The sequence below is a fragment of the Ornithodoros turicata genome, unplaced genomic scaffold (assembly GCF_037126465.1).
Source record: "Ornithodoros turicata isolate Travis unplaced genomic scaffold, ASM3712646v1 Chromosome13, whole genome shotgun sequence".
Lineage (NCBI taxonomy): Eukaryota > Metazoa > Arthropoda > Arachnida > Ixodida > Argasidae > Ornithodoros > Ornithodoros turicata.
Window position 1 is genome coordinate 3735528 of NW_026999307.1, and position 15742 is coordinate 3751269.

The window sequence follows — 15742 nt, forward strand, 5'->3', positions numbered from 1 at the left end:
TTTCCAAGGATTTCTTCCACAGGCATGTCAGTCAGCTTTGAAACTGAGATGACGGCCTTGCTTTGCAGGCTGTGAAATGTGGGGCACGGAACATGAATCACTGGGTATTCCGTCGATCAGCGAGGTCAACTTCATGGAAGACTACTGAAAACCAGTCGAACTGGGTGTCGTCTCTAGAATGCCAAGACGCGCAGAATGAAGTTGAGAGGTGACTGTTACAGTAAACGATCTAAACGAATTTATTTATTTATTCGGTTATTATAGCACCGACGATAAGCTATGGCTAGAAGTCAAGAACCAGGAACAAGGCACTCGTTTGACTTCGGCAAACAGTCGAACGCTTTGGCGAATTCTGACTGTCCGAGAAGTAAAAAGTTGCAACGGAACTTCCCAGGAAGAAGCCGCCGATGTCCCGACGAAGGCCCACAATTTGCTAAGCAAAATCTTCGAAAGAACATCTGGTCGCTCTCCTTCGCATCTTCCGCACTCAGACCCTGAGTTCTGTTGATATTAAAGCTGCCATGCAGCGACAGCTCTAAAGCAACCAATTCTCGTACAGCCTCGTCACTCGCATTCATCCCAGTCATTTCTTCAATACGGCGCTTGTAGCAACGTATTTTGTTCCAGTTCTGATATCGCGTATCCGCTTCACGTGATGGATAATCCACTCTTTCCAACCCGGCTTGCAGAAGTGCTTCGGCCATCAGCATACCGGCCGTCGCATAATTCAAACGAAACGCCAAGTCCTCATAAAACATATGTGGGCGTAGTACAGCAGTCGCGAATACGATCGTTTTGTTTTCTTTTACATACCCGACCGTTCCTTCGTACTGCCACTGCGAAAAAAGCACATCATTTGCGTCAGTGGTTCGCAGTTCGACATGTTCTTTCAACAAGCTTGCAACGTTCCAAATAAATGATTCGTTGAGGAAGTGAAATGCTGTCTCTTCCGGAATGTCAGCTTTCCCCTGTCCTAGCCAGACCTCAGTAGCGTTCATCGCATCGATGACCTGTTGCATGCTTGTAGCGGAAATCCACGACGACGTCCTGGTTTCTTCCAATATCGATTCTCGAATATCCACTTCCATCGCTGTCATCGCGTGCTTTACGCCATCGGACTGGAAGCGGTTGATGACGTATTGGAAGTATCCCCGGCTGAAATACCGGCTCGTCAGTCGCAGGCACTCTCTCTCTTCGCCAACACGGAAGTCGCGGTAGCGGAAGGTGAAATCATGCACAAGGATATTGGATAACGTGAGAAGGTACAGGTAGGAGTTCCTCTGTTGGGCGGTCAAGTGCGATAGTTCGTCCAGTGCAGCCCGAATGATTCCGAGGTCTTTAACCTTAATGTTGCTGAAAGTCCCGTAGAAGCCCTCCGTTTGCGCTCGTACCAGGACGTCTAGTGAGACACCAATGCCAAGTTTATCCACCGGTATGGTCTCGAAGGTGCTGTTGCTCACCTGGTTGTATATTTTCCAGAATTTCCCGTCTATGTCTTTGATATTTGCTTCCGCATCGATGTTCGATATTTTAACCACGTCTGCCATGTATCCTTTAAGTGTGTCGTCGATGCCTTGGTCGTAAATCCCTGAAAGACTCGAACCGCCACTGATAAGGACGTCTATTTGAGGTCTTCTTCGGTAGCCTATTTTGAATACGCTGGGACAGCCTTTGACACCTAAATTGAATATCATGGGAAAGACATCATCGAGCGTTCTCGCGGTCTTCCAAAGCGAGACATCGACTTCCAGCACCCTCAAGACCTCCGTAACAACATGTTGCAGTGCTTCCTTTTCGAAGATGAATTTCATGCAACTCTTGAAGAAAACTGACATTGCCTGTAGCGCATCTCTGTGGATGGGATTGTCCTTGGCTTCTTCCAGCTGATCGTAGATTTCCATCATTAGGTCGTATAAGAGCTCGTCCATGTAAGCGTTCCGGAAGCGTGTCGGTTTTAGCCACCTGTGTGAAATGCAGAATCTTAGGCTTACAGCAAGTTCAGCAATGTGAGCTAACAAAGGAAAACTACTCAAAAGATTATGCATGATAACAAGTGAGGAAAGAACTCATTCTAGGTTCCGTGGCATTACGTCGCGAGACACCTAGATTTCATAACATATTTTTGTTCGACTTCAGCACTGTACTACCTCCATATTTTTGAATCAAAATGACTGGGGCATTAAAATAAGTTGTTGGAATATTTCCATAACGCTAAGTGAGTGCCTCATCGCGAAACACCCTCATTATGACAGAGAGAATAACCAGAGACCCGGAGACAAACAGGGACGAACGTCAACGCTTTCTCAATTACCAACTAGTCTGCGCTCTCCCCTTTCTATCGATCCCCTCATTGTCGCCAAAGTGAAGTTGAGGTTGCTTTAGTCTCTCAGATATCAGGAACTCTTGTGCAAGTTAAAATCACAGGCGGATAAAATTACTGATACGGATAAATACGCTGCCTTCGAATAGCGACACGCGCTTGCGCTGTGACGGTAGACACACCTAACATTAGACTTGGCTGTGCTCCCAAAGCTTCCGCAGTTCCGCCCTCAAGTGTGTCTCGGTTTGGCCGTCCTGAGGTAACTCTTGCCCTCAAGGGCCATTTCCATTTCCGCAACTAAAGCGTGAGCGCACTCAGTCAAAGGCTGGGTCCCAGATATACCTAGAGAGCTCTCAGTTTGATAAAGCAACAGCGCGTGCGTACGACTGTACTATGTTTCAACTTCCGTTCATCGCGTTACCATACCTGCCAACCTGACGAACTGAAAATTCTGGAGAACCCCCTTGGCCCGTGGCCGGTGGGGGGGGGGGGGGGGGCATTAATTTTGTGCGCTCGGAATAGCGTTCCTACACTATTGCGATTCCTCCACGTCATAAGTAGCCACTATCGGTTGGGGCTGCGAAGCACTATCGTTCTATCGTTGCTTCCGTCAACCGCAATTTCGAAGTCGCGTCGTCTCAGGATCTCCAGTATTACATTTTGCGGGACCACAGCCATTTCACCGGTGATGGCAATGGTCTTCGTCCGTCCACACCAGTGGTGCTTCGCTTCGTCACATTTTGGGAACATCTTCCGGAGCAGCGGTCACACGCTGTCGCTCACGCTCCGCGGCGGATTGTGCTCAACCAGAAAACCTGTGAAAAGGCACTTGTCACGTACGAGGAAGACGTGCAGGTATTTCTTCTGCTTGGAGAGCGCCATCGGAGGAGACAAAACTATCGCACGAGACTGGACTGATGATAGCACGTCATCTCGAGAAACACGGACACAATGTAACACGCGATGTGCCTCTGCCTCCAGCCATTGATACTCATGCCGCGAAATACGTGCGGGCTGTCTAATTCTTCCGAGATTGCGTTTTGCGCAGCTTTGAAAGGAAAATGGAAGAAGAAAAGCCGAAGTCCCAATTTTCCCGGGAGATTGGATGGCGCGTTCGTACATATGGGAGACTGAACGAAATTCCGGAATCTCCCGGATAATCCGAGAGAGTTGGCAGGTACGCGTTACATAATTCACTGCAGCGCGTCGTATGTTTCTTTGTTTGTTTGTTTGTTTTTTCATGCTGAGAGTCTCTTGTTCTCTGTGCTGCTCCTCATAACATCGCATGGTATGAACGATGCAGCCCCGTGACCAGTACAGTGCCAAAGTTCGTGAGACCTTTATTGAACAAAAGAAGCTTGAAAAAATGGCTAAGAAGCAAGCGAGCTGGTGAAGATGATGCGTAATGTTAAAACCCCGAGACTGGGGAGCACGAAGGGACTTCGTGTTGTGTCTGTAGCTTCGTGTTCCGTAGTCTCGGGGTTGTTACATTATGCAAAAGAAGTTTGCTCCACTATACAGATTGATTTAGTATTCTGTAATTCTTCATAAAGTTGATTCTCCCAGGTTAATACTGATAAACATCTAAAATGTGATAGTCATGTGCTTGCTGTGAAGAAGAAAGATGTCATTTCGAATATATGCTCTCACAAAAAAAAAAGGAAAAAAAGATGAAGAAAAAATAAAAATAAATAATTACCTCTCAATACGGTCATACCTGTATATTATTCATTAGTGCACTCTCATTTGCCATGTGCTGTTGAGGTGTATGGACTTTCACATGAATGAACCCTGAATTCCCTTTACATACTTGAGAAAAAAAACTTTCAGGGCCATGCTTGGTCCCCTCAGAGGGAACCAGTCACACTTGCGCTTATTTATTTTTGTACCCGATCGGCTTATCAGTTATGTACAGAAATGCTTTGCTTTTTATTATACAGTTGTTGATTCTGTTACACTTGAAAGGATATCAACGCTATATTTCACAAGGTCTGACAATTTTCGACAATGGCGTCCACGTGTTAGGAGGAATTGTGTATTATTGAGTATTAGGTACTTCGGGGCAAAGGTGCTTGCGGAATTCTTTATCATTCGAGGCGAGAAGCTTACCCAGTATCTGTTAGAAGAAGTAGACATGCTAACCTCGTTGCGTGCGCACCCATTCTGGCGCACCTGCCCCACTTTCGGAATAAACCCGTCCCGTGCACACGCACTGTTGCTGCCTCCCAGGTTTACTGCTTTCTCACAGGTTATGGGCCCAGAACACTAGAACTGTGGATATGGGAGACATCAGCGAGCATCAAGCAGCTGCGAGCATGCGAGCATCAAGTAGTTCAACGTCTGGTTCGGGAACTGCCCTTCAAACGAAGAGAGACGACAGTAGGAAACCTTCGTCCGGCGGGAGGCATTGCTACTACTGCAAGGAGGTAGGCCACTTGAAGTGGAACTGCCCCCGTTTGAAGGGGCGCAGGAAGCCTCGGCAGCGCGCTAAGGTAGCAGCGTCCGACCGCTCGTCATCGTCCGAAACTGCATTTCTCGCCGCTCCCGAATTGCCAGGTAGACCATGGTACGTTGACTCTGGCGCTACCAGCCACATGTGTAACGACAAGGATTTCTTCACGGAGAATTATCGTCAGTCAGCAGAAACTGTTACCGTGGCGAATGGTCAGAGAATTTCTTCACATGGAATCGGTGATGGCATTCTACAGTGTCGCATTTCTGACTCCAAGTGCAAGTCGGTCAAGGTGAAGAATGTACTCTACGTACCCTCCCTCGAGAGTAATCTTCTGTCTGTCAAGCGCCTCACGCAACAAGGCAACGTGGTGACATTTCAAGGAGACCACTGTATCGTCACTAGGAGGCAGGAGGTGTTGGCTAAGGCAAGAGTGGAAAATGGCCTCTATCGCTTGTCCACTTTGAGTACTACGGCTGCCAATGTCTCTCGGACGTCTAGTCACCGAAAGTGCGTACACGTATGGCACCTTCGTCTCGGGCATAGAGACGCAGTAGCAGTCAAGCGTTTACAGCAGGAGGATTTGGCAGATGGGATCCTGATCGGTGACTGCGACCACTTGGTAAAATGTAACAGCTGTATCAAAGGAAAGATGAAGAGGGCATCCTTTCCTAAAGAGACTTCGTCGCGAGCGGGAGCTGTTCTGGAGCTTGTCCACACGGATGTCTGCGGCCCCATGAGGACTCTAACGCCTAGCAAAAACAAGTACTTCCTCACTTTCATCGACGATTTTTCACGATACACTGTCCTGTACCTGCTGAAATCTAAGGACGAGGTATCTGCAAAGCTGGAGGAGTACTTGGCCCTGATGAACACGAAGTTTGGGCGTCATCCGCAGATAATTCGCGCCGATAATGGGACAGAGTACACCAGTGGCAAGACACAGGCCCTTCTGCGCAAGTACGGTGTAACATTCCAGACATCAGTTCCGTACAACCCAGAGCAGAATGGGGTCGCCGAGAGAAAGAACAGGACACTCTGTGAGAGCGCAAGGAGTATGCTTTTCGGGGCAGGACTTCCAAAGTTATATTGGGGCGAAGCTGTTACGACTGCCTGCTACCTTCAGAACCGGCTGCCTAGCAAAGCGGTATCGAAAACTCCTTACGAAATCTGGACTGGCAAGAAGCCCCACCTGGAACACTTGCGCATGTTTGGGAGCACGGCCTATCTTCATGTTCCTAAGGAGAAGCGAGACAAATGGGACGCTCGGGCTCTTGAGGGTGTGCTAGTGGGATTCAGCGAGACGCAGAAGGGGTACCGGGTGCTTCTTAAAGGTAGTCACAGTGTCAAAGTGACACGCAGTGTGATCGTTGACGAAAGCCCGATCATGGAAGCGTTCTGTGGAGAATCACCCGCTTTCCGGCGTCCGGGCACACAGCGTTCGAAGCAGTCGTCTTCTGGTGACGTTGAAGTGGAGCTGCCTAGCTTTCGCCCTCCTAGCTTGCCCTTGCGCGGTGACAGCGTTGGAGATGTTCCGGTGACTGACAGAGTTGTACCAGGGTCCGGTGCGGATGTTCAGATGGCAGATGGAGTTTCTCCCGCAGCTGATGGGGATGGTCCCGTTCAACCACGGCGCTCGAGTCGGAGCAACAAAGGAGTACCTCCGGACCGTCTTTCTTATGTAGCCTGCGCGGCATCCGCGCCCGATCCAGTTAGCTGGAAGGACATGCAGAAGTTGCCAGCTGCTGACAAGGACAAATGCATAAAGGCTGCTGTCGATGAGATCGATTCGCTTCACCAGCTCAACACCTGGGTTCTTGCACAGTTACCGGAGGGCAAGCAGCCCTTCGGCTGCAAGTGGATTTTTAAAACTAAACGGGACAAAGATGGCAACGTTGAGCGTTACAAGGCAAGACTGGTCGCTCAGGGGTTCTCCCAGCGGTTTGGAGAGGACTATGATGCCACGTTTGCTCCAGTCGCGAAGCTCACCACACTGCGGATTCTTTTAACAGTGGCAGCTGCCGAGAACCTGAGAGTTCGTCATTTTGACGTAAAAACCGCATTTTTGAATGGCGAAATCGAAGAAGATATTTATATGCAGCAACCGGAAGGGTTCATTGCTTCAGGGGAGGAACATCTCGTGTGTAAGCTTCAGAAGTCGTTGTATGGACTTAAACAGGCTGCCAGGGCATGGAACATCAAAGCCAATCAAGTACTACTTGGAGCGGGCTTCACACGGAGCCAGGCAGACCCCTGTTTGTACACCCAAGTAGTGAACGGATCCCAGCTATACGTACTTGTATACGTGGACGACATGTTAATTTGCCATCGAGACAATCCTACCATAACAGGAATTTGGCATCAGTTCAATAGGCACTTTGAGCTGAAGGACCTTGGACATGTCTGCCACTACCTTGGTATCGAGATAGAGAGACCACGTCACGACTGTTTCCTGCTACATCAGAAGAACAAAATAGATGCATTGCTGGAGAAATATAACCTCAGTACTGCTAAGATCAGCTTCACACCAATGGATCCAGACTATCTGAAGTTTACGGGGGAAGAAGACCTACTGCCCAGCAACGATCTGTATCGGAAAGCAGTCGGAGAGCTGCTGTATCTGAGCACGACGACACGGCCTGATATCGCCTGCGCAACTGGCATACTTTGTCGTCGAGTGAGCAGTCCGCGTCAGCGAGATTGGGGGGCCGTGAAGAAGCTGTTCAGGTACCTGATGCATACTCGGGACTTTAAGCTGACCCTTACAGGTCGACAAAGCTTGGACTTGACAGGATATGTCAACGCAGACTGGGCCGGCAACGTCACTGACCGCAAGTCAACAAGTGGCTACATCATCCTGCTTGGAGACAGCCCGGTCACTTAGTCCAGCAGAAAACAGTCATCTGTTGCTCTGTCGAGCACCGAAGCAGAGTACATTTCCGCGGCTTATGCTTCAGAGGAAGTTTTGTGGCTGCGTCCATCGTTGGAAGATTTCGGACTAGTCATTGATCAACCGACACCTATGTTCGAGGATAATCAGGGCTGCATTAAGCTTGCCCTTAGTGAAGGGATCAACGCCAGAACAAAGCACATCGATGTCCGTCACCATCACTTACGTGATCTAGTAGCACGCAACATCATCAACTTTCAGTACCGCGAGTCCGCTGACAACATCGCGGACGCGTTGACGAAACCTTTACCACGACCGAGACTGGAGGCGTTAAGGCAAAGGATGGGGCTCATCGAGGGATAACCTGTCAGGGGGGGTGTTAGAAGAAGTCGAGATGCTAACCTCGTTGCGTGCGCACCCATTCTGGCGCACCTGCCCCACTTTCGGAATAAACCTGTCCCGTGCACACGCACTGTTGCTGCCTCCCAGGTTTACTGCTTTCTCACAGTATCCGTGTCATCAAACGTATTCTGAGAAATAAGTTTGAAAAGTAATGCTGATTGCTAAATAATACTATATGACGATCCCATAGGTCTTTTTGTTGTGTGCAGTGTGGCCGCACAGACCACATTACAGGTCATCCTAGTAGTCTCTTGTAGATTGCTTGTATAATTTCACAACTAATAGCATTGCATTTCACAGAGCCTCTACCATCTACCAACCCCCTAAGCGATTGTCAATGTCTGTGCAGTGCAAGTTGAGAGTGGCACAATTTTGTTCTATGGATTTCTCCTGACACCAAAATAGTCGATAGAGCTCATGCACTGAAGACTTCGTCATTTCAGTAGCAGATCCGTCTGATCTCTGGAGCCACGCCATAAGTGTAAATTTGTAATTCCCCCTCGCGATCCACGGAACCGCACAAATTCTTCGTATTTCGTTTCGGGACCAACGTACCTTAGTTAGCGCTCAGGTTGCTCGCGAGCTCACTTGGGCGGTCCTTTAGGGCGTTCGGTTCGTAGGTTTTCGGTTGCTTCGGGAAACCAAAAAGTCGTCCCAGAGGGCCATCGTTTACATACGGATACTCAGGTTTGGATGGGAATACAGCTCACCCTTAACAGAAGCACTTGAGTTGGAATGTGAAAGATTGCGAGTTCCCAAACAGACATAATTCATCAAGTAATTCACGGAAAAGCCAATGGGTGCCAGCGCGATGAATTGAACCTCATAACTGCGTCATCCCATTGGCAGTCCGAACTGTTTCCTTGAGCGGCAGCACAGAATTCGAACCTGCTCAATTTTTGCCGAGCTATCGTAGGGCCGAAATTGCCAGGTAAAGAATGACGTACACCATCCTCTACTCAGTACTTGTGATCAGTCTGCTAACGCTACCTTAAGTCGTGAAACCACCTTATTCCTCATACAACGTACACATACCTGCTGCAGACGTGGCTGTAGAAATCTGTACAAGGGTGGAAAGTGGTGTCCACGATTTTTTGCAAGAACATCTCGGCATCGTGACAGCTTTGTGAGGATGTACACCAGTTGCCCACGCTCTTTACGAGTGCCCGATGCGGTGGACCGTTAAGGACAAGCACCACGACGATGCTGATGAGGATGACGCCGATGATGCCGGATATCAAGCAAACGCGCGTGTTTCTCACAGATTGTCCTGTTGGTTTAACGTCTTTCATGTATTCCTTGGTGATGATCCTGAGGCCTTCTGTAACGCAGAAGGTGGACAAATGACATCAATATATCGAAATGTATGCAATGTCACATAATATGGTGGCGAAATACGGACCCCATCAGTAAGGAGGGCCTCGATATTCCCGGTTGCGAAATCCCCGATCGCAAATTCACGTTCTCGAAACAAGAAAAATTAAGGATCATGCTCGGTTGCTTCGTAACATATGCCGTGTATAAAAGCACGACATCACTATTTAACCACTCAAATTCACGGGTTGTCGATGTCTGTCCAAGTCGTTTTAGCCAACAAATCCCACATTTTACGAAACGTTAGGCTTAGCAGGGCGGACACGACGGAGCAGCATGTTGGTTAGCATTTCTGTGTCCTGGTTGGTCTAAGTTCGCCATGGGGAGTTTCCCGCTCGCGACTGCGCATTTTATACTCGGGTAACATTTCTGTCCATTAGTTTATTTTGCAACGGCGATTTCGAACACTTCATTTCGAGGTGCACCCCATCACTGCGAAATGGAATATACCAGTTGGAATTTCGAACTCATACCGCTAGTCTAACGTGTCATTGTGGCGTTGTTAACAATAAGCTGTTGGTTGCAACACATCCTAACCTGGAAGACCCCGTGCCCGCAAACAAGCAAACCATGAAGATCTTTAAAAAAAAAGAAAAAACATTTGATGTACATAGCTGGGTACATCTGCTTACTTCTCTCATTACCACTGCTCAAATGCTTCTGAGACTCTGTTATTACATTATCGGGAATTACTACTCGTATTTACTATTACTAGTATCATTCTATTTACTGGTACTATTTTCGACCGGGAGCTTCAACCTTTGTGCCTGGTCAACATTTGGGGTATTCTTCACAGAGAACGATAGTTCGCGGTATTTACAAGCCACAAGCCAGTGAACCACACCATGCAATTCCCAGCTGCTTCAGGTTCGTCAGCTAGTTTCGTCATTTTTAACTGCATGTAGTCAAAGAGTCAAGGAAAGTCAACTTACGTCGGCCGTTCCTTTCTCCTGAAACGTATCCAGCGTCCATTGCAAGTTCGCTGCTCACTCCGACAGGGCCAGCCACCTTTTCCATGTCGCCCTTCATTTGACCTTGCCCTACTGATGTAGCCCGGAAGAGCAGATTCCTTGATGACACCTCAGCTGAATCATTAGCTGAAATTTGTTCCGCATGCATAACAGCCAATATTTTCGTTGCAGGAGTTTCAACAGGGGTATCAGCCAATGCTGTCGCTGCAAGAGATTCAAGAGGTGTCTCAGACAGGACTCCCTTTCTTGGTGGTCCCGCAGGTACTTCGGCGACGGCTGGTTCACTCGCAATATGGTCACTTCTTGAATCTCCAGCTGGTTCAGCCGGGAAAATGTCAGGCTTTCTGCGTTTCTTCTTGCGCTTTGCCTTCATCGGTTTCAGTGAAGCACCATGGAGTTCACGGGGACTACGGTCGCGGTCCGGATGCCCCTGTTCTTTTTTCGTGGTCGTTGCAGAATGGGTGGGAGCCACCTTATCTGCGTCCATGATTCACTATTGGCCCTCAGGTTACTTTCGGTGCTCACACGAACGGAAGAGAATGCAGCACAGTTTCAGCACGTGAGACAGGTTCTTGTCGATGGCTATTGTTCCCCCATTGCTTTGCGAAATGGCAATCTTCGTTAGCAATGATCCAAAGACATTATAATAGGAAAGCACTAAATGCCTGAAGCCCTAGGCAAGCAACGACAAAAAGATAGTTGATCAAAATGGTAAGTATGCGTCAGCGCCATGACAGGGACAACCCGGACGCAAGCAAAAATTAAAAGAGCCTGTCGCATGCTTTCGTTATTATGCCCATACTCAGGATTTGGACGTCGCTTGTAGTAGCTTCAGGTTTTTATTCTCGGCAGTATCAACACACCGTAGATAGAGAAAACTTGCTTCCTCGTCGGTGGTGCTAGTGAAAGGGGTCGCCGTTGTCGGCCTCACAGAGGTGGGCAACGTCACGACAGACGCCCAGGGGGATTGTGCCTCCTGCGCCGACTTCTAAGGGAGCTTGCCGATATATGTCTGAAAATCGCAACAACTAAGGGTCAGCCAATCATGATCGTGTCTTCTACGGCGGTAGCCAATCACGAAGGAGATAACGGCGGTCGTAGTCATGGAGACGAACCACCGTCGTCTGAGAGTGGTGATTGAACATCCCCGCGTACTAAATGGAAAACGTTTAAAATAAAGCGCAAAACGAGTTGAGTGAGTTGAATTATATCGAGAAGTTGGGGTGAAGTGCAGAATAATTTCTAAGTAGAGATTGAGGTCCGGCGATGGAAAATTACATGGAGCAGTTGAGGTGAGGTCAGGAAAATTACCTCAAGAGAAGTTCGGGTGTGGCGAGGAAAATTACGTGATGAGGAGTTGAGGTGAGGTGGGGAAAATTATCAGGAAAAGGTTTAGGAGAGATGAGATGAGGAAAATATTTTCAGAAAAGAATAGGATGAGATGAGGTCAGGAAAACTTTCCGGGATAATGTTGAGGTGAGGCGAGGCGAGGAGAAAAAAATTGGGCGGAAAGTGAGGTGAGGGCAAAAATGGTGAGGACATTTGCCCATATCTGCATCATAGATAACCACTGTAGAGAGCCAGTTGCAGTAATTTCCCCAGTGCGTTACGGGTGTCCGCTATCCCCGATGTTATTTGACATGTACATAGAGCCGCCGTGGCAAAATATCATATAGAATACCAACATGAAAGATTGCAGTTGAGTGGAGTTGAAGTTAAAGTGTTAGTGTACGCTGATCATCTGGCATTTTTAACCCTGGACGAGAAGAGAGTTTTCTTTGTCATTTCTTTGTCAAGACTGATTTTCTGGAAAGCGTGTTGCACTCGTTGTCTGCAGGTTCAGCTATTCAGGTTTCAAGTTAACTGCTATCGAGTTCTTGAATTCGCAGAACGATGATTCGCAGTCGCAGACGGATTCGGACTTTGTCTCCTCCACGTCGCGAAGGAAGGAGAGAAGGCAATAAGCAGGCTTCTGTGTCCAAGTGGTGCTGGCAGTACCCAAGGTACCGCGCTACCGAAATAGGATATTGTGATGTTCACACTATCGGTACAGTATTGTACGAAGGATGGGTGCAGAACGGAGGTCCGAGCGTAAGCTTCTTCTTCTTCTTGGACTTCAGATGCTGGCCATTATCCACCGAGGGAGATTGATTTTAATGGGGTAAGCTTGTTTAGTCCACGAGTGTTGTCGTCGATTTCTTCCTCAGAATATGGACATGGTGTTCGTGTTTCCTGTTTCTCACAAGACCAGCCACGTAATTAGTGCGACTGGAAAGCAGTAACTCCATCTCGCAAACCCTATAGCACATGAAGTATTGCACTCACAAAACCAAACCGTCACCGTTGGTTATGGATGTGTTAACCGCTTACAAACTTGTCTACGAAGCAGGACATAGGCTCGCTCTCCAATGGGTTACCGCCTATTGCGGTGGCGAAGGCAATGAACTGGCGGACAGCGCCGCCGAAGCAGCTCTCTCGTCTCGGACACGGACGCGTATTGCACTGCTGAGAGGCGATCGGCGGTCCATACTTCGAAGCCTTGTGGCTCGTCTGGCTACCCGCTAACGACCGCTGATACACTACCCCCCGCCATGCTGAGCAGAGTTCACCCAGCGCTCGCTTTCCGCATGCCAGCACATATGTCTCGTCAAGGCGCCGCATTAGTTCATCGAATGCGCCTCGACGTGGCCTTCACAGCACAGTGGCGCTACCGCTTGAGACAAGTTAACTCTCCCCACTGCAGTCACTGCGGTGCTGTTGAAGATCTCGAACACATAGTTCTCCATTGCCCACACTACCACCCTTCCCGCTCCGTACTCTCGCCTCCCTCAACGAGCTAGACTCCCGCCCCCTCTCCCTCACAAAATTGCTTGGCCCCTCGCCGCATCCAGCTCACCAACGCTCTACCCTCAAGGCTCTCTTCGCCTTTTTGGACGCCACAGGACTTCGATCCTCATTATAACGGGACCCATGACTTCATTCCCCGCTTCAGCTCCAGCAATGGGGTAGAGTATCGCCCCCGGCGATGAAACTTCCCACCCATCTTCCTGAAATAAAGTTGTTGTTGTTGTTTGCAGTCACAAAACCACAAACGAAGATATTTTAAAGGGGTTGTGACACCCTGATACATGTGGTTCATTACATCATGCACACACTGTATTGCACTCTAGAGTACTGAGGGAAAACTAACTGTCTTATTTTTCTGCGTGTCGTACTTGGCGGTGTATTAAACCCTTGAGCAGCGCACTCGTCAAGCTCTGACGTCAGAGCTCCGGGCATTCCTATTGGTAGTCGTAATCATGTGACCCCCCGCGCGTCGCCCGCGGTAAGGCCCGTGTCGGATGAGTTTTGGTATTCGCGGTGCTGGTTTTCTGCTTGTCTCTTACTCACGTTGCTGCAAATCTTGGTATGCCGATTCGTATCGATATAAATAATTTTACATGTATCCGGAACAACCTGAGACCAAGTCTGGCGACCCCTTTAACTGTGCTGGCAAGTCGCATCTTAACGCTACCGTCGTAACGCTATCCACAGAAATCGCCAGTATAAGAAATAAAAACACGCGGTCCTGAGCCTCTACGTGTATTTAAAACATACCGTAATGCGTTAAATGCTGAACTGAGGCGCGCCAGGGATAATTATTACCGTTGCATTTTGAACGAGTCAAGCTTAAAAGTACCGCACGTTCTCTGGAAAAGGATAAATACTATCCCTTATGAAAATGGACTATAGATTGAGTACATAGCACCTATATATTCCTATATCATTCTATATGCTTGCTATGCCTAAGGCAAAAATGTATGAACTGTATACAGAAATCTATACACGTGTTGAATACAAAGTTGTGTATAGAAAAGCACGGCTAAAAATGTATAAAAATTGTATACAGAAATCTAGATATATGTTGAATACAAAGTTGTATATAGAATGCATAAGATAAGATGTAGGCATAAGATTGCACGGAGACATGTCTTTTTCCCACTTCCCATGTGTTCACCGTCTGAACAACACATTTTCAATATTGGTAGAATGCGCTACTCTGTCACAAGCACAACATTCTCGCACGGGCAAGGAACACTACGTCAACTAAAACAATACACAGAAGACTGCCTGTAGTTTGACAATGTCGTCCTCGCGTTCCTTTTGAATAATTTGTGTGTCTCATAAAATGTGTACTCGTGTGCTTGTTCAGCAATTTGTGTGCCCGCTGAATATGTGTCCCTTTGTTGGAGCGCACTACATTGCTCCACCGCTGTTGAGTGACATGGCACCGCGTATTCTTCCGCAGAGCTCTCCTTGCTTTCACTCCCGTTGTCTGCGTTGCACCTCGTCGTTGACAAGGATGACAACCGTGATTTTCACTGGGTTTAATGTTTGATTAAATACAAGAAAGGTAGGTCAAGCTAGCTGTGATGCATCGTACGACACCGACGCTTTACTAGTATTTGAGCATGCAGCACGTTCATTTACAGACATCCGTGGACGCATTGCAAATGGCGGGAGACGAGGATCGGATACATGGGTGAAGGGACGGCGTACATAACAAGTGAGGCTAATTGTATCCTTTCATTCCAGATGACTGTGGGACAGTATCAGTTGCAAGGACGTAAGTTTCAAAATGGTGTACCTACAAGCTTTGTGTGATAGACGCTTTGTACAATGTGAGACGGCTGCGAGCTGGTATTAACTTCGGTTTCTTTGCAGATAATTCTCCGTCTCAACGGTCACTCATGTGTGCAAAATTGCAACTGCTTCTTACATCGAAGCGTGTCTGGTGTCACATCCTTGGACAATCGTTCGACGTCCATTTCGTCTGAGGAACTGTCGTGTTCGTCACTAAGGATGGTCTTGATGGAGCTTTGCGGTGACCGCCTGTTTGAAGCTTCGGAGACTGCCTGGTGCACATTGGATGAGTTGTGTGTCCGTGCAACGTGTTCCATATATTCCATATGTGTGCGTTGGCGTTAAGTGAACCGTGTATGATTTCTATTCAGCAAATAATGATGTACTGGGTGCCAGATTAAAGGTATGTGCGTGCCAATAAACTTTAGTGTTACGTGTTCGATGGCCGTGGTGCATTTTCTTTATTTTATGTTATCATTATTATTATTATTATTATTTTATTTTTGTGTAACGCGACTGCCTGTGGGGGAACTCTACGCGCACAGCTCATCTGAATCAGAAATTGGATACACATACGCCCGAAGATACGCACGAAGACAGTAAAAGAGACATGTACTTTCAATAGATAATCTTAACGTCAGAGTTCAATACACTTTGTATAGAGAACTGTGTGTACATTTGTATAAGGGTGAGTGTATACAAAGTGTATA

The 15742-nt window shown here is 47.9% G+C and overlaps 1 protein-coding gene across 1 annotated transcript; it reads right to left on the reverse strand.

The window, feature by feature from the left end:
• Positions 1-227: 227 nt before the first annotated feature.
• LOC135372195 (uncharacterized) lies at positions 228-11079 on the reverse strand. The gene is made up of 3 exons (XM_064605883.1): positions 10371-11079; positions 9100-9385; positions 228-1962 (listed from the first exon to the last, which is right to left on the reverse strand). The coding sequence occupies exons 1-3, from the start codon at positions 10894-10896 to the stop codon at positions 291-293; spliced, it is 2484 nt and encodes an 827-aa protein (XP_064461953.1). The 5' UTR covers positions 10897-11079; the 3' UTR covers positions 228-290.
• Positions 11080-15742: the final 4663 nt, after the last annotated feature.